Below are 19,229 nucleotides of genomic sequence, written 5' to 3'. Positions count from 1 at the left end.
TGATAAAAATTGGTAAAATAAAAAATTGTGTAAAATGTAAAATTGGTGGTGTTACCCTTTAAACCCTCCATGAGCAGTTGAGCAAATGTCTGGTCGGATTCTTGTCACCAGGGGCCAGTAGGAGTCTTATTAGTGATAAATATAACACCATTTTTATTTCGAATAGTATGAACAATACAGATTTTAAAGGAAAATGCCTTTAAATTTCTTCTTAGAATAATAAAGAAAAGAGAGTTAAAGACACTAAAGGTAAACTCATATTTCATTAGTACTCTAAACAGAACTGAGTGCTGAAGAGATCAGAAGTTCTAATGATCTCCAAGTGTGTAAAACAGATTAAAGTATTTACTGTGTGCCTTCTCCAAATGGACAAAGACACTGTCATAATTATGGGGGTCTAATTATTCTTCAAGTTCTGGCGGACTAGAAGTGAAGCTCATCAAGCATGAGAGCAGCGCAGAATTCAAATGAGGCTTTTTCTTCTGGGATGAACTTCTCTTTTTGTCTTGACGATGCTGCCCCCTAGTGGCCAACAGCATACACTCCACAGCTGGAGACAAAGCCTTTAACCCATTTATCCCACACAGATTAAATATGTATATGAAGATGATCACCAGTATTGATGATTACCATGATATTAAAAATCACTTTAAGTGACAAAACACGCAGTGAAAAAAGGGTTAAAGGTGAATCTGATTGCATTTTTTCCCCAAAATTTCTACAGTTATTGGGATAATATCGTGAAAGCGCTGATGTAAAGACATGCCAGGAAAATATGTATTGGCCAACATTTCAGCTCATGTGTAATTTCTCTCATTCAAGCCTGCAACTGAGCTTGGAAACAGCTGATTAAGGATTATCAACACAGCAGGGTGAATTAAAGCTACTACAAGAAACTTCATTTTCTGTTGATTCTGGCGCCCCCTGTGGACAAAAGATGGCGATGGTGAATCAGGTAACCTTTGTCTCACATCCTCAGCACTCCAGCGTAAAAGAAATGATATAATTTTATGACTTAGTTGATCTCGATAAATTGGAATCCGACCTGTTGACAGGCATTAAGAATAACTAATTTAATTGTACAGAAATGCCGATCCCCTCGCTGACGATCTTGTTTGCTCATGTAAGTTAAACAGAGGCATCAGCATTAAAGTACTTGTACTTTTAAGTTACAGCTCTGGAGCTGCTTATATTGACCTTAGCAGCAGATTTAGTTTGCCCATGCAGTTGTCATAGATTTGTAGATGTTCAAATTTTCATTTTTATCTTTTAAGACTTGTCGTCCATGTTGGTTCTAACCCTAAGCCTAAAAATGTATTCCTGTAACTCATATTAAAAAAATATCTTTCACTCTGCCCCTTTACTGTAGACCTTTCTGCTCCTTGAGCAACTCCACCATGTTTGTTTCAGTTAGATCTCCTCTGCCACCAAGCACAACCAACAGTTGACTGACACCTCAGTCACTCCGACACCAGCTTCACTGCCAGGAAAAACCTTTATTGTGGGCATTATACACATTTGGACATGTCATAATAGGAAAAGCACAAGTGTGACTAATGACATTAACGATGGCTCTGCTCCATTTCTGTTCAGTAAACCATGACGGTGTGACAGATGTGTACAATACCAGAACCCTCAAACTGAAGTCATCATCTGTTTATTAGTGGATTATATACGACTTGTCAAAATGTCTTTAGTGAAAAATGCCAGCTCTTATTTGTTCATGAGTCTGGAAACATAATTCCTATGCCTTTAGTCTTCACTGGAGGCCGTCTGCTGTGACTCAGATATGAATGCATCCTTCAATAACAACATTTATTGAAGACATATTGATCTAATACTAGTCTTTTATATTTGATGCTTCGCAGCCAGGTTCTGCTCAATGTTAACTGCCAAACACCCAGTTTTGATGTTCTGCTTCAGCTCTCATACTTTTTTTTTGGGCAGCAGTTTTCAGCTAAAAAGCTCTAAAATAACACCCACTGTTCTTACCTGCTCAGCAACAAATGGCAGACAGACACGGTCAGCGACCAGCTGGTGAACATAAAGGAACATTTTGCAGCTAAAAAGCCAGATTTGTTCCTCAGGAGTCAGTGGAGACCCACAAAAGAGCTCAAGGACAGTAAATATTAATAGTTCTTGCAGGTTTCAGGGTTTTTTTCCTTGTCTGTGTCTAACAGGGGTGTCACGATTCAATTTCATTTTCTTTTTTAGTCACAATTTGAGTCCAATTTTGGTTAAAACTATTGTTTTTCCAGCACTGATGGCTGTGCCATTGTACAACTATCAAGTCTTGATTGCTAAAGAAGAACAGATGTCATTTACATTTTCAAATTCTTCTTTAAAAAATATACAACATGGTAACATAATACCAATCAGAAGTATAAACCCCACACTTTAGGGGGGGAATGGAGCACACTACTGCCACATGGTCAAATTTAAATAATTTATTTAAAATGTAATAACAATATTTCTCTAATCAATTGGGAACAATCTGTTTAACACAAGAACAAAAAAGAAAACAGCTTGAGTTTCCTCGACAAAAACCCACAAGGATTCAAATTTCTTATCCTGGTGACTTTCTGCAGCGTGTGTGAAGCAGCACACAAACAGTGCAAGTGTTGTTTTTGTTTTTCTCTGGCCTGGCGTTGAACGCCCAATCAAGGCGCAGAAGTAGACAGGGATGGAAGAAGAAAAAAGACAAAGAGAAGCTGATGATTGATACTGAATGCTTATCTCCATTGATTTTCTATTTAGAATGTGCAACACCCCTAATCTAACAGCAATAAGCCCGATTTAGTTGACAGAAACTTTCCACTTGATGTCTGGTAGTCCTTTCTGTGGGATAAGTAGGGGGAGCCGTTATGTTTAAACAAAGGAAGCAAACATCTAAATACCACACATTGTTTCAAATGTGATTTTTGTCAAGTGTTAAGCAAAAACACCTCAACAACACACATGAAAACAAATATGAAACGTTTCCTCCCGTCATGTGAAGCCTCTGACAAACACACGCAGCACATCAGGAAGCAGCTAATTTATTTCACTACTCTCTGGATACTTTGCAACGTTCATGTTCATCCATTGACATTTATTACACATTCAGGCAGGGGGTGGGGTTAAATTCACTCGATCTGTCCCCCCAGGTCCTATGCCTTACATTACACACTCACTGCTGATTGGCCATCTCACTTAGCATCTCCTAAACCAATCAGGGCCCTGATTACAATCACACTCATCAGATTCCAGCCCGTCATCGGGCCACAGAGATTAATAAAGGCAATGCACTGTTTTTTAAACTAGGCTTTCATCTGAAATATTATATAATATTTTAAAAAAAGAACATTGACAATATTCAATTAATAAGCTATGCCATCAGGATGCCGAATAGGAGATATTCATCGTACCAGCCGGCACCCTGGGAGAGGCTCTCCACTACATGAGCTGTTGTTGTCACTGAGCGTTGCATCTTTAGTATGAACCGTCCCACCCCCACACGCTACCCTGCGCTCCTTACAGTAGTTCCCAAGTCACATGATCTATGCAAAATAAAGGGCTCTTGCATTACAATTTCTGATTGGGTAATTCTTTTTCTAACAAAATATGAAAATCTATAGAAAAAAATCTTCATCATTCAATAAAAGGTAGATATCAAAAAAAGAAAATGTTGGCGCTCCGTTGTCTTTCAGTTTGGAGGCCAAATTCCAGCAAGAGGAAATTGCACTTGAGCAGCTGAATGGGTCTGTGAGGGCATCGCCGCGCCAGCAGCAGGGCGGGGCTTCATTTCTTGCGGGCGTGCTTGTATTTGTCCACGTAGGCCTTCACCAGGTTAGCCACCTTACTGGAGTTCACCTCACCACTCTTGCTGTGACACACCTGAGGAAACAACACAGTGAGAGTCAGACGCACTCACAATTACAGCAAATATTCAGTGGCAGGCCGGGGAAGATGCTTACTGCCCTGCACATCAGTTGCCCAAATGTAGCTTTGCAACCATAACTAGGCACAGCACCAACATGTAAAGCTCTAGTATAAGTTGCAATTATTAGCATGCCTGGCCAACTAACTTAATACCGCAGCAGTATTATTTTGAGGGGTTACAGGTCACATAAAAGAAAAGCACTGTTCACAACTCGCACCATCATTGCAAAGTATTTCTCCACTGTGTGGGAGCTGTTCCTGGATGCTATCAGAGTCTAGGCTAACGCAAGCGGCTCTGTTGTGCTCTTTATTGGATTTGAGTTTACACTCCAGCAACACCAGCAACAGCCTCATTACCCATGATGTTTCTAAAACACACTAGAAACAAATACTGTTGGTGCCAGGTAATGGTGGCAGCAGGCTAAGCAAAGTAAGTTAAGGGATGGAGTAGGGCTAAGTAAATAATCAATTGGTGGTGAAATTGTCAAAGTGAAAAGAGTTTACCTTCTCTACCGCTTTGCGGACAATCTCTTTGTACTCGTCCTTTGTGATTTCCTTCCTTTGGTAAAAGGGTTTGATGGCTGTCTTCACTTCATTTATAGCTTTCTCTTGGATCTGTTGTTTCTTAAGCAGAAAGAGGAAATGAGATTTCTCCAAAAAAAATAGACAGAAATGGACAGAAACGTAACACTTTGTTGAAAGATGGTCTGTGATGGCGTGACGGGCAGAGCGGTGGCAGCAGGTTACCTTTTCTTTTTTGGAGCTGTCAGCCTGAGCCCTGTTATGATAGCCGGGCTGAGTTGTAGAGGATGGTAACACCTGACTGGGTGCCAGGTGGGCCTGGGTCGGCACGGCTTTGGTTGGGGTGGGGAGAAGGGCAGGTTTCCCATAACCCATTGTATTCGCCATCTAGAGCAAAACAGAGAATGACTGTGAAAAGTCTGCTAAAGAACAGTACTTGTGTTATTTTTTTAATTTGAGCAATTTCTGTCTTCATCCATAATAAACCATACCTGTGTCATGTAGCCATCAGGCTGAGCTGCAGCTGTCTGGCTGCCTTGCTGCATGGGTGGAGGTGGTGGGGGAGGAGGTGGGAGGCCTTGAGTGGCGCCAGCAGGGACCTGAAGCAGTGGTACAGCAGGGTGGAGATGCACAGGGACCTGAGGGGGCATGGCGTACGGTGCTGCGGGCTGCAAGCTGACTGGCAGAGGTCCTCGCGGGCCCTGCATGGGGTAGTGATGGTGAAGAACATTCAGCTGAGGAGGAATCGCGTTCATCACAGGCACAGGGGCGTTACCCGGGACTGCCTGGGCAGGAGGCTCGCTTTTAGCGGGATCTGCAGACCAAGAAAAACAAAGTTAAGAATCTCTCTCGAAAAATGACTGTTAAAACTGTTAAATTTTGCAGTTGCTTTAAAGCACTGTATATTAATGTATAGCAATATTAAATGAATTCATGAATGATATAATGTGCACAGGATAATTATTGTTTCGTGCCTGTTCACAGTTAGGTCCTGGGGCTAGCTACAGCACTATGATTCAAAGAGAACATTCATCTAAAACACAGACTGCTGCTCCTATTTTAAAGTCTGATTTATTACTTGCGTTTTTATTGTTTGCATTTTCTCAAGCAGCAGCAGTGCTGTTTTTGGAGTGGAGATTAATAACTGTACACAGAAGTCTGGTTTCAAAGTTGTGGGACAAAATTGAGGAGGGTTTCGACCTGCTGCTGCTGCTGCTGCTGCTGCCGGCTGCTCCTCCTCTTGTCGGTTCCAGCCTCCAGGTCCTCTCTCCCTCTTGGAATAATAATCCTGAACGTCTGCGGGTAGTGTCCTCCTGACAGCCCAGCTGGATGCTGATGACCAGCCCGACCTGTCAACCATAGAGTCTCCCTGGTCTGAATCTTTCCTCCGGCCACCGCCCCGGTTTTCATTGAAGCGGCTGTACGCATCATTCCCTGAATTGTTGCCTGTACCTGAGAAGTTGTTTCTGGGCTGCCAGCGGCTGTCGGCTGGTTCCTCTTGCTGGTTGTAGAAGCTACGGTTGCTGCCACCCCGTCCTCCACCCCGGCCGCGGTCAAACCCTCCACGACCCCCCCGACCCCGTGGCTCTCCTCTCCCGCCACTGTTGCGGCTGTCTTCCCAGCGTGAGCCGCTGCTGGAGTCGCGGTTCCTGCTCTCAGCATCACTACGACTCTTCTCTGTGACCCAGTCAGGATTATCTGACCAGCCCTGGCGCTCGGGGGAACTTTCTGTAGGCACACCATTTTCAAAGCGCCCAGCGCCTCCTTGATACCTCCGTCCCTCACCACCAGCCCCGCTGCTCTGCCCAGACCTCCAGCCCCCTCTACGCTCCTTCCTCTGGGGAGACTGCTCTCTGGAGGGTGGCCGTTCAGGGCTGGGCCCTCGCCTGTAGGACCTTGTTCTGGATCGTGAGCCAGACCGAGAGCGGGACCTGGACCTAGAACGACTCCTGGATCGGCGCCTCCTCCTTTCACGACTACGCTCTCTCCTAGAATAGTCTCTCTCACCGTCCCTTTCCCTGTCTCTTTCTCTGCTCCGAGCTCGGGATGAGCGGCTAGAGGGCGGACTGCCGTCACGTTCTCTAGACCGTGAGCGTGAGCGCCTGGATGACTCTCGCTTGGACTCCCTCTTAGGTGACCAGGTAGAAGTTGGGGAGTGGAAGCGAGAGCGGCGCTGTCGGCCATTCTTCCTCTCTTGGCTCTTTTCCCTCTCCTGTTGGTCCTTGTGGCTCTCGTCCTTGGAAACCTCACTTTCAGATGCAGGAGGTTCTGCAGCAGCTGAAGCGGCGCTCTCCTTCGGTAGATCTAAAATAGAATCGTTACCATGCTCACTGATGGGTGAACTGCAGTCCATCGCGACTACTTCAGTGTCATCCTTGGATGGACAGTCATCCTTGGTTCCTTCTCCAGAGCTGTCAGCTGCCGATGGCTCTTCTGATCCAACTTTCTCTGAATCAGCAGCGTCAGAAGCTTTAGATTCTGGGACAACCAAGTCATCCTCCGACTCTCCAGCAGAGGGGGAAGCTGGTTGTGGAGAATTCTCACATGATTCAGCCTTATGTTCCTGTGACGACTCTTCATTGTTGAATTCTTCCGACTCTGCACAAATCTCCATATTATCATCCTCCTCATGGCTGTGTGGAGAGGTCTGGCTCTCCAGCGGCGCACTCTGAAAGTCAGAAGGTGACGGTGAAGTCCTTATCTCAGAGTCCTTTTCTACAGAGGAAACGGAGCTCGGGGGCTCTTCGTCCTCTTTCCCCTGCTCGCCATCCGACTCTGCTGCTGACAGCTCATCATGCTCTGAGGGACAAGACAGGTCGTTGTCGCCCTCATCTGGTTTCTGTTCATGTTCATTGGATTGTTCCTGAGTCTCATCACTGTCCTGTCCCACATCGTTACTCAAAGGTTCAGCATCTTCTTGCTCATCAGTAGAGTTGACACCATCCTGCTCTTTATCAAGGTTCTCTTCAGCATCAGACTGCGGCTGCTCTGAGTTGTTGAAATCCTGCTCCTTATCCGTTTTGTCTTCTTCCTCCTCCTCCTTCTCCATGTTATCAGCCACATCACCCTCTTCCTCCTCCTCCTCACTTGCTGCCGGGCTGCTTACAACTTCAGGAGATCGTTTTTTTCTTGTTGGGGCTTTCCGTTTCCCACTGGCCTTTCGGTTTGTTACCTGTTTGCCCTTCCTCTTTGCTGGAGCCTGAGAACCCCTGCCCGACTTGGCAGTCTGGCCGGTAGACGAGTCTGAGTCGGACGAATTGGACTGCTGCGGTGACGGGGCAGGTACAGGAGCCTCTTCCTGGCTTTTACTGTGTCGTCCAGATCGCCTGGCTGGAACAGACTCGGCCTCTTTGGTGGGAGCTTTGGAGGTTGAAGCTCGACCGCCTCTCTTCTCTCCTCCTTTGGGACACGTGATGGCGCAGACAACACCTTGAAACACTGTGGGAGAGATACTATGTGAGTAAATGTATTTGCAGATGCAACCAGCAGTTTCTTTAAAATCTTAAAGAGCAGCTACCAGGCTTGTACAGTATGTAATTGTAACCATGACACAGCCGTCACACACCGCAAACACAGACAATGTAGACCGAGCGTAACTCATTTAGAAAAATCAAGTCAACTAGACTGTTTCACTTTCTGTGTTTATTTGTTTGCTACTGCCATTTACACGCCACATACATACACAATATGTATATGTTGCTGCCAACGAAGAGCACACTGATGTAAATGTTGCAACCAAACATCTTTATTTATCATATAATAAAGCACATTCTTATTTAAACCTTTCATTGTTGTTTTAAAGTTCCTGTTCCTTCAGAAGGAAGGAAATTATGACATCACATTGAAGTTCACCTTTGAACTTTTGGACATAAATCGTCATTATTTCATTATTTTATCCTATTTAACATTTGTGTGAAATTTTTACATAATTGGCGTGTTTAGTGAGGTATTAGTGACCTTTGATAACCAAAATCTGATTAATTCATCTTTAAGTCTGAGTAAAAATCTGTGCCGAATGCAAAAAATCCCCCTTAGGTGTTCATATTCACCGGACATACTGACAGATCACCATCGCTGGCACGGAGACATAGAAAGTAGGTCTAAACTCAGTCTAAATATTATTCATATCAGAACAAGGAATTTACATTTGTTTACATCCCTCCATTTACACATTAAAGCAACAGTATGTAACTTTTTTAGCTTAAAATAACAGCTTCAAAATCATTTTGATGGTCCAGTGTCTTTTTCTACATGGTGTTGCTTTAAGTACCAATGTAAAATAAAATTATTCACGCTGCAAAACTCAGACAAGACTCACCAAAATGACCGGGTCCAAACAGTGTAGTAGAGGTAAAGGGAGATGAGCATAGTCCGAATGGAAATGGGCTGTGGTTCCAACCACTGGGATGGAAACTCTGCCTGTAAAATCAACAACACGCACAGACAACTTAGATCAAAGATACCATGCAATCTGTTACTTCTGTTACTGACAGAAGAAAAAAAGAGCACGGTCACATTACTATGTCTTCATCACTTTAGAACAGTGTTTTGTTATTATGAAACTAAAACTGAACTGGACACATGCTGTGCAAAAGTGTGTTGGAATAGTTTCACTACACCATGGTGAAATAACACAGCCTATGGTTTCTACTATTGTTAACGTGACTACCATAGTCTTCAAAGTGAACCGTGAACACAGCACAGCGCTCTTGTCGTCATTAGCAGTTTGATTTTGTGTAGCCACGGGGTAGCCTCGTCAAACACAGGCAGAGCGCGACCAGTTTGCGGTGTGGAGTTGTATCATTTAACAGGACGGGAGCATGAATTTCACATGAGAGAAATCTCACTGCCTCAAGATGTGCAAATCAAATTAGCTCTGCGGTGGTGAAGGTTTCATTTCACCTTTGGGACACACCCGACCAGCAGGAAGCTAGACCAATAACACATTTGCGTATTGCAGAGGTACGAGTCGGAGTGGCTGGTGGTGCTAGGGGCTTGTAGGAGCCCAATGAAACAGTCCATTTATCTCTGTCAGGCTCTGTGGCTGTTTACAAACATTTAGCTTTAAAAAACTATTTGAATTATTAACACTAAAAAGAGATCAAGACTTATATGAAAATACAAACAAACTAAAACAATGACGACAGCCACTGTGCTGCATTTAAAGTCATTTCCAGGCAACGGTTTTAACAACCACCCTGCTCCTATTAATGGTGTTTGTTGTTTTTTTTAAAAGGGTACCCTGTGGAGTTTTCTTGTAAACCAAAAAAATAGATAAATTATTCTCAGATTGAGTGTTATCCACCAAAACACAGTGTGTGTATTCTTTAGGTCAAACAAATGAGTCTGCAAACATTTGCAAATCCAATTCTTTGACATTTTAAATCCTGAGGCATTTAAAGTCATGTTTGAATAGCTTTAAGTCTTCTTCTTTGCTTTCTTTGGATCATCGTTGTATTTCTTAAAACATTACTACTCCCTGTAAGTCTGTGGAAAAGTGTAAAACCACATGAACGATGAATTTTATATGTATAGCAAATATGATCTGCGTTTATTAGATCTTATTAGACAAAAGCAAAGCAGGAAGTGAAGTAGTTTATTTCTATACTTTATATAATATTAGTATTTCAGGTGATATAACTTCATAACACCAGTTACCAAAATAATTATAGTGTGAAAAATGGAAACCCATGATTCCCTAATACATGAATCCAAAGTCAGGTCATGATAAATATTAATTACAATATATGAGAACGGCACAATTGTAGCGAAATAGTGCATTTATAATCCTCAATGACTTCAATCACTGTGTGCTTCTTTGGTTTAAACCAAAGCATTATAGTTCCTGTGACTCAGGACTTCCCTCTGGTTTAGAACACAACAGCAGAGAGCTCACTGTGTGCAACAACGCAGCCTAAAGCAAGAAAACTTTTTGCTTCAGGCACTTTTTTTTGTTGTACTTATATTAGAGTGAACACAAAGGAGAAAACTGCTTCCAACTTGTTTGGTGTGAACATGGCCTTGGAAGTGTTAACAACAACATCATCAGGGGCAAACACAGTGATATTAGTGCGCAGTTGGGATTTCATTACCTTGAGGTGCCGTTAGCAGGGATGGGAGCAGCTGGAGAAAGCCACGGACAGTCCTGCGCCTGGGGTTTGCACTGTTTGAACGTGGTGTCATACGGTACGTCCTCTCCCACCCAAACAGGCTCTACACTGCAGGAGTATGAAATCAACATTTAGAGTTGTTTATGTGCCGCCAATTAAGACTGAATCACTTACACTTCTAGCATTCTTCCTAAAAAAATGCTGCAGGTGAACATTTAAGACTTAAATGAAATGATGTCAGACTTTGATACTGATGGGAAATACATAATTGGAAGAAGCCTGTAAGGAAAAGTAAATAATAAATCTGTAATTGAGTAATCAAAATTGAAAACATTTGTAGTAATTTGTACTCCAGCAGGAAGTTTTCTTAAAACGCCATCCCCCTGACCTATTGCCGTCCCTGTAAACTGGCCTACTTTAATTCTCTTTGATAAGGCAACAACATGGCGACTAGTGAAGATAATGATCACCAAAGCATCTCATCTCATTTTGCTATGTAAACCACAGGAAACACCCTCCGTGTTTTGCCGTATTTGTCGTAATTGATCATAGATGGAAGTTGACTTACACGTCCTGAGCCGATGCCGTCATTAATGAGACACAGGGAGACGGTGACCATGTGCAGCACTCTGTTCCTCTCACCTGGAGGAAATACATCAACACCGATGAGATTAACACTGAAGATGAACACTCAGACATGAATATAGGACAATGACAAAGGAACAGATGTTAAACACCTTTTTTCTGCTCAATGATGAGGGGTCATCATCGTTACCTGGAAGAGACATTTACAGACTGTTAGAGCCGGCTGACAAAATGTGAAAATGTTCCCGGAGAAAGAGGAGTTTTAACGTACATTTCCTCACAAGGCCCTTTGTTTTGGCGTCTGCCGTCCTCTCCACTTTTTGCCGTCTCGATCTTCTTGTGGGCTTGTTTCTGAAAAGAAAACAAAACTGGAATTGTTCTAAAACCATCATAGAGATTCAAGATAATAGCATAGAATTTGATTCAACTACATCACTTTTTCCTGATGAGTGACTGACAAAGTAGATCTCATTAATGATTTTCTCTGATCTGTATAAAGTCCTTTGAGTATAGCTTAAAGGAATAGTTCAGGTCTTTTGATGTGGGGTTGTATGAAGTGCTTCTCCCTAGTCAATGTATTACCTGCAGGAGATGACCATTAGCTCTCCGCCCGTGTGGAGAAGCTGCAGGAAGCAGGACATTTTACTGCTGCAAACTGAACCAGCAACAAGACGTACAAGTCCAACCTAAAAAATATATATCCGTTGAAGTGTAGGCTATGCTTTGAACATTATGGGAACTTTACGTTGCCGTCAAACAGCCTTTTCCCTTGGCACTACATTCTGCTTGTGAGGAGGAATATAGACGTTGTACGGTTGAAGGAATGTAGTGTAGAGTTTGACGGCAACGTAAAGCACCAAAAATGTTTCAATAATAGCGTACACTTAAACATAAATATATATTTTTAGGGTGGGACTGATTTTAGGTGTCTAAAACACGTCTTGCTGCTGGTACGATTTTCAGCAGTATAATGTTCTGCTTCCTGCCAGCGCTACTCGCTGCTTGTCCACACCGACAGAGAGCTGACAGTCATCTACTGCAGGTAACACACTGACTGGGGATAAGTACCTCATGCAACCCCACATCAAAAGACGCGAACTGTCCCTTTAAGAGCTAACGTTAAGATAAAAAAAAAATTTAAAAAAAAACTGGCTCACACTCACTTTATACAGACTTTTTGTTCGGGGTTTCTACAGCAGCAACTCTCAGCTTCAAGTTGAGTTGTCCGCTTCCTGACAGGAACCTGAAAACAACAATGACAAAGGCACTTTTAATTTTGGTGCACAAAGGTCAGTGGACTCTTTGTGCGATCGACTGACAGCCGACCTGGCAGCAACACAATGTCAACTAAATCTGAGTGGTAGCTGTAGCTTTCAAGCTAAACTGGTAAATGGCAAGACTCCTGATGCTGACGAAACACAGATACCAACGGTGTTATACTATTGGCTCACAAACCTTGTTGGAAACTGGAAGCAACTGCCTTACAGAGATAAACAATCATTGATTCACAATCATAATAATGTTTTTAAAGAGAAGTGGTACTTTTCCATAAGCTTTGTGGATGTATTTATTTTTTTAATGATTTGTCTACATAAAAATATTACCAATATGACCTTTAAGTTACTACGAATGCAGACCCAACCCCCACTGCTGCAGCTACACATTAAAGACATTTACCTGAAGAAACACAAGTTGACTTTTATTATGAAGTAGAAATACAATGTGTTTGTCGGTGAGTTTGGCATTTACTACTATCGCAACAAACAAGACTGTTTATTTTCAGCATTCACTGACAGTGGATCAGTCTGAAATATGTAGTTTTATACAGTCTGTGGGAGGAATGAAACAAGTAGCAGTCTCAGTCAGCCGTAAGATGAAGAGCTGCTCGTGACAGGCTTCATTCCTACAACTTCTTAGTGCGGTGATATAAAGTGAATTTCCTTCATTAACATTATCAGCATTTGCTTTCAATCTGAAATGTTGCTAAATAAGCGCTTTTTCTTCGACAACAAATTCTGCGATTATCATCTTCTCACGTGAGAAGTGAAAAGTGACTCCTGCTAATCTGTGCTGCGACTCCCACAACGGTTGGGGCAGTGGGCAGGTAATGTAATCTGTGTAACACCAGTAACACCGGCTACCGCAGCAAGCCTACTGCAGTCATATCGCATCAAAACCACATCACTTAACACCTAAACTGACATTTGCAGGTATGATTTAAGCCATTCAAAGTGCTTTAAAGTGCAAACGAGTCAACTGGCAAATGGTGTTTGAAATGTAATGTTTTGACTGGCTTTATGCAAAGAAGCTGCGTCTACAGAGACACGTGAAACACAGAATGTCAAGTATATGCAGTTTCTGAAGCTTCTGAAAGCCAAATGTAGCCGTGATTTCCTAAAACACCGGTAAAATCCAGACTGACCTGTACACAGCTGAGGTTCCCGTCCCATCTGTAAACATTAGTGAAAGGTCGTCTGTCCACTGGGCAGGAAGGAGCCGTCTGCACCTTCACAGTGAATTCAACAAACAAAACATCATTAACACACTGATGCAAAATGCATACAATTTAAAGGATGAAACCGTTCACATGGGTCTGAATGATTTACAGGCTTTGAGATTATGGGAACAACAATTCACCACTTTACAACTATGTTATCACACATTGAGAATCACCTCTGCCCACGTGAGGAGGCAGCGGAGGCAGAAGACGTGGCAGCAGCTGTCGGGCATGGCGAGCTCGCCTCCTGCCAAGACGCCCAGGCAGATCGGACACCTCTCCGCTTCCTCAGCATCCGCCCCGTCAGGCGGGCCCTGGCCGCCTAAACACACACAAGATTATTCATGAATCAGATGTGATATTTTCTACTCAGTGTGAGCAGAAAAAGCAGCGCTAGGAGAAAGGTTTTCAGAGGGGGAATGCATGGATACAGTACAACTGATGGGTCATAGTGTTCATGCAACATGTGTCTGAACATCTGGCAGACGACCAGTCCGGTCTGGAAAACATGACACTTAAAACATCATCGTGCTGTGTCTCACCACTTCCAGCTCCAGTCATGTCCGGCCCAGGCTGTCCTGATCACCACTACAACACAGAGAAGAGGAGAGGAAATGAAGAAGGTGTTGTTGATGCACACGAGAGGAGTACAGCTGATCAAGTACACTAAGTTCAGTAGTTTGTTTAGCCCGCAGGAAATCACTGTAAAATCTCATTATCACAGCTTCAAGACGTGAAAGAACAAACTGTAGCAGACTAATTTGTCAAAGTGATTTGCAACCTGTTAGACTGGTGTGTTTACCATCTCCACTCCTTACTATTACGTTTTAGAAGAGAACATGCGGGATGCGATGTTCCAATCTAGATGAGGTGAGGTTGCATGTTTAGTATGATGTGCGTCTGTTAATGATTTTATCTTCAGCTCAGCCGGTTCCTTTTCCACAAGCAGTTCCCACAAATTAAGGGGAAAAAGCAAACAAAAAAACGCTCAACTCGGCCACCGCAGCACCACAACATTTAATAGAAAACTGACTAGGGGCGTCCAGATTTCATTTCTACATCGACAATCAAACGAAATAAGTATTTCATTTCTGATCATTGAAATTAAAAGGTCAGTGAGTCTCCAAGTATTTTTACTGCTCATCTCCACTTACTTGCGTGCAGCTGAAGAAAATTAAGAAACAAAATGACAGGTTAAAGACGACACAGCTAGCTTACAGGTAGCCTGCAGCCGCACCTCCAAACTCTTCCTTCAAATCTTGTGCGCATGAAGATGATAATTTACAGTTACTACGCTAAACGCTTACAGTAATTTGGATGGACAAATCAAATGTAGACAGATGATCTTGTCAGTGAACGTTCAACAAGATGTGGCCTGCCTCTAATGGAGCTGAGAGTTACAGATAGAATTAAATATCACAATATTTCAGAACCAAATATATATTATGGATCTCTGTCTTGGTACCATAAATATTGGAATATAGTGTTTTCACTGCATGGTACAGCCCAGCTCAACCTTTTTTGGTCAAAAGTTGTGGATAGTAGCTAGTACCATTTTTGGTATCATCTCGGTTGAGGCTCGAAGCCAGCTGAGCCGAAAATAAACAGTGGAGTGAAAACATGGCAGACCACTGATTGGTAAGAAAGAATCGTCACTTGCGCCACAAGGACATCCTGTACACGTACTGCAAACTGCGACCACAATTGTTGAATTCAACTGACCCAGATTTTAAAATATGTCAGCCTGCAAAACCACACCATGGTTAATAGACGAAGTGCAGACGTTCCTTTGTTTGGTGACGGTGGAACGATCTCAAAAAGAAAGGACATCCTCCACTGTTCTAATTAATTTATGCCGTGTTAAAGATGATGTCACGGCAGTTTCACCTGACGATTGTCTACATTACCCTGCCTACAGAGGGAGTTCGCCAGCTGCAGTGGAAAACCAAATCCTGAAAAGTACCCGATACCAAGAGCGTCAGGTCAAGTTGAGCCAAGCTACACCTTGCGTTTGAAACAGGACGGACGAGTGCACATTCTTTTACAGAAAATGACGCGCAAGATTCCTTGGCAAGAGACGATCCATAGTTGCCAGCGTCTACCAAATTAGCACACGACAACGTCCACAACAAGCATCACGATCAAAGTTCGAAGCATCATTAATAACTGACATTTGAATTGTCAATCAATAAAACCATAAAGCTATATCATAGCACTGTGATAACCCTAACCCCAGGAAATGGATGGTATTAAGTCGTTACGAATTCAGCCTGTCCACAACTCCTAGATATAACTTTAAGCTCTACAGAAGTCAGTCCACATCTCGTAAGCTCGTTTGAGCTTGACGCTGTACAGCTTTTCAGACAGAAAGTGAAGGAAGTTTTTGCCTCACATCATCTGCACAAATCTGTCAACTATTGTGTGTTAATTTGCCTCAAACCACCAATGCACCAAATATATATCCGGCTTGAGCCTATGACAAAACTCAGAAAATCTAGTTCTGTTTTATCCTTCAATGGGTGAATTCTCATCCAAATCATCAATCTATTGACGTTGTCTGCAGCTGCACCACCTCTGAAACGAGCCGTGTCTGAACATACAGTAAGGTGACCTCATCTGGAGACTGCTGCAGTATGAACACGATGATGAGGAAGTAAAGTGGTCATCCACTAAATCAGAAGCTTGGTGGTCCGATCTTCAAAAATGTAAATGCAGGTCAAGGCAACAGAGAAAATACATGGATCCTAGACAAATGTGATTGTTAGCTCTGGCTTCTCGTGTTTTCTGCTGCAGGTGGAGCTGGTTTATAGTGAAGACAATGTTGACTGAAAACTGTTTTTTTTTTTATCCTGACATCTTATAGGCAATAATATTGGTGTGGTCTTTTTATCAGTCAGTATGTTGTGAGAGGAATATTTTATTGCGTGAAACTTTTAAAGAGGCAGCTATAATTTGATTATACAAAAAATGTACAACAAATGTATTAGGGATAGACCGGCCTGGCTGATTAACAGGGCTGATATTCAGCATTTTTCTGATTATGTTTATCTATGTTTGTTGTGTGTGACTGCCAATAAAATCACTTCCAAATATCAATTATCATAGCAATAATTGGTGTCAGTCCTTGTAAAAAAAAACAACACTTCAGTCAAGATCTTATGTGCATTATAGAAAAATCACTGTTAGCTTTAGTCCTGATTCTAAACTTTGAGGACTTCTTATGATAAAGTTGACTCTAGAAGTGAAAGTAAAATATTGTTCCCACACTGACTCACTGTGTTTGGCTGCAGTGACCGACAGACAACAGTGGCCTACACCTCTTGCAAACAGCTACTGACAAGATTTATGATCAGGTGAAGCCTGAATAATATGTCCACATGTGTTTATCAGACTTATCCTTGCAGACTTCATCTTCAGAGTCATGTTGAACAAATCAAACAACAGCAGACGATCTGACCTGTCTAGCAGCCTGAGAGTGAACAGACTGTGCCCGAGATTTAAAGCCTCTGATCGCTGATCCCGTCTTTGCTTTGACCGCTTTCATTGTGACGATCTTAAAAATTTGAAATCTGTTCAACAGACCCAGACCAGAGCCTCGGCGATGGGGGGCTACGATTTAATTTTCCAAACACTTGTGATAAAGCAAGTCAACACAGGCCATTATTCATTAGCATTGTGCTCAAACTGTCAACTTGCCACCATCGTTTCATTTGTAAACCAAGCGTTAGCCTGACGCCGGATTAAATTGGTACGTTAACTTCTATTAAACGGGCGTGATTGATGAAGCTAACTAAGCAGCAGTTGAGCTGACAGGCAGATACATGTGAAAGATTGCTGCTGTTTTGAAGCAGCACGGCCTGGCTATTGAAGATACTAAATTAGCACCAACTTGATCAACCAGTGCCAACACGACGGTAACAACATGGTTGTTGTTGGTTAGCCAGACAGCTACTGCTAACGTTAGCTAAAAACAGAGCTACCTGAGAGCTAGCTGGTTGCTGTTAGCAAGGCAGCAAACATGGCTAAATAGTGTCTAATATTAGCCACGATGATTGCATTGAAGGTCACAAGTTAGCCCGGTTAGCTAGCAGGCAGCAAGCGGATTTAGCTGGAAGCTAACTAGCTGCTTCGAACAACAGCACCTGCTTACGTCGCTTTTAGCTTGCTAGCAGCTAGCTCTGGTTAGCTAGCGGCAAGTGTCGTTACTCACCTTTTAAGTGCTGCTGCAGCTGCTTTGCACGTAGTAAATAGTTTTTAGGGTCCCAACTCCTGCTACGAAGTGCTGACGAATCGTACTATCCGGGAATTGTTTTTGCCAAATAACGGAGCGTAGCTTTCAGAAAGTCTCAGCCACATGTCTTGCGGTCTGGCTGAGAGTTGGTGCAGCTGGCGCCCCCTGCCGGAACCGCCGAGCATTACAGAGCAGAGTGGATTTATCCCTCTTGTGGCATTCACAAAGAATTAACAGCAACAGGAGGCAGCACAAACTGTATTCAACTTCCACCAGCAGAAAAAGTCCTCTATATTTGCTTATATGGCAAATGAATGATGAATAATGAATAATGTAACTATCTTGAGTATTAAGTAGTAAAATGAGGGTCGACATACAGTGTCTTTATATTTTCAGGTAATCCAGATACAGTTAAACAAACCTGACAAACAAAGGGTCTATAAGAGTTTAAACAGGGCACTGAAGATTGGTCTATTGGTACACAGAAGTGGGCAAACCAGTATTATCATACTGATTGCAGGCCTACATTTGAATGAAAAAGTAGCCCACACAAGACATCACAAGGTATGTTCATTTTACCTGTGGAAGAACGTCATTTATTGTTCTGTGTCCACAAAAAATAGCTTGCACAGAACCAACACAAGGCTGAAAGGAGATAACAAAATAAATGTATTCAGAAACACCAGTGTTCACTGCCCTCCAGTGGCCACACAGAAGAACTGCAACACTGCATTTGTGGCTAGCAGTGTTATCATCGGTAAAATCGTTATTAATATCAATATGTACATCTCACAAAGCAACAACGACAGGCACAGCAGGGAAAAATATGTCAGTTCATTATGTGGCCAGCAACAAATAATAGACACATTTAGCAGCTAGCTAGTGAATATAGTGGAGCATTAGCAGCTAAAGAGCCGGGCATTTCCCTCAGGAACTGGTGAGAAACAAAAAGAGAGCGAATACTGCACTAAAATTCAACAGGTGGACACAAACACAACTCCAAATGAACGTTACCGTCGCTGTTTTTGCATCTGCTAAATACACTAGTTTGCTAGCAAGATGTCCAAATAAACTTTTCTATTGTTTTGTTTATAATTTCATACGCTGCCCTCAGGTAGCCAAAAAAAAAAAATCAAAATTTGCAGGCTTAATGTTGTTTAATAAAAGATTTTTGGTATGCATTCATGCCGTTGGAGCTGTCGGTTGACACGTTAAATGTAGAAATGGGGTTTCTCACTGCCCTCTAGTGGTCACAAAGAGAAACTGCATGAGTGCAGGAAATGTCAAGCCAGCCATGATTAACCTTTCTGCCTAATACTTCACAAAATTGTATTTTTATGAATTATAAATAATTGCAAAAGCT

General features: G+C 42.6%; 1 protein-coding gene across 2 annotated transcripts; it reads right to left on the bottom strand.

Annotated features, from left to right (window-relative positions):
• Positions 1–3,022: 3,022 nt before the first annotated feature.
• Positions 3,023–18,029, bottom strand: scaf11 (SR-related CTD-associated factor 11). 2 transcript variants are annotated; one of them, XM_084345167.1, is made up of 15 exons: positions 17,846–18,029; positions 14,178–14,223; positions 13,812–13,957; positions 13,561–13,644; positions 12,302–12,381; positions 11,410–11,489; positions 11,291–11,328; positions 11,122–11,195; positions 10,536–10,661; positions 8,762–8,862; positions 5,644–7,881; positions 4,935–5,257; positions 4,669–4,830; positions 4,426–4,545; positions 3,023–3,876 (listed from the first exon to the last, which is right to left on the bottom strand). In XM_084345167.1, the coding sequence occupies exons 2-15, from the start codon at positions 14,194–14,196 to the stop codon at positions 3,781–3,783; spliced, it is 3,687 nt and encodes a 1,228-aa protein (XP_084201293.1). In that variant the 5' UTR covers positions 14,197–14,223; positions 17,846–18,029; the 3' UTR covers positions 3,023–3,780. The 2 variants fall into 2 exon arrangements, with proteins under 2 accessions (XP_084201293.1, XP_084201294.1); XM_084345168.1 differs by having other exon boundaries at positions 4,426–4,536.
• Between the last annotated feature and the right edge of the window lie 1,200 nt (positions 18,030–19,229).

The sequence above is a fragment of the Pagrus pagrus genome (genome assembly GCF_965226575.1).
Source record: "Pagrus pagrus genome assembly, chromosome: 23".
Classification (NCBI taxonomy): domain Eukaryota; kingdom Metazoa; phylum Chordata; class Actinopteri; order Spariformes; family Sparidae; genus Pagrus; species Pagrus pagrus.
The sequence above is the reverse complement of the archived record's forward strand: the minus strand, read 5'-3'. Positions and strand labels throughout refer to the sequence as shown.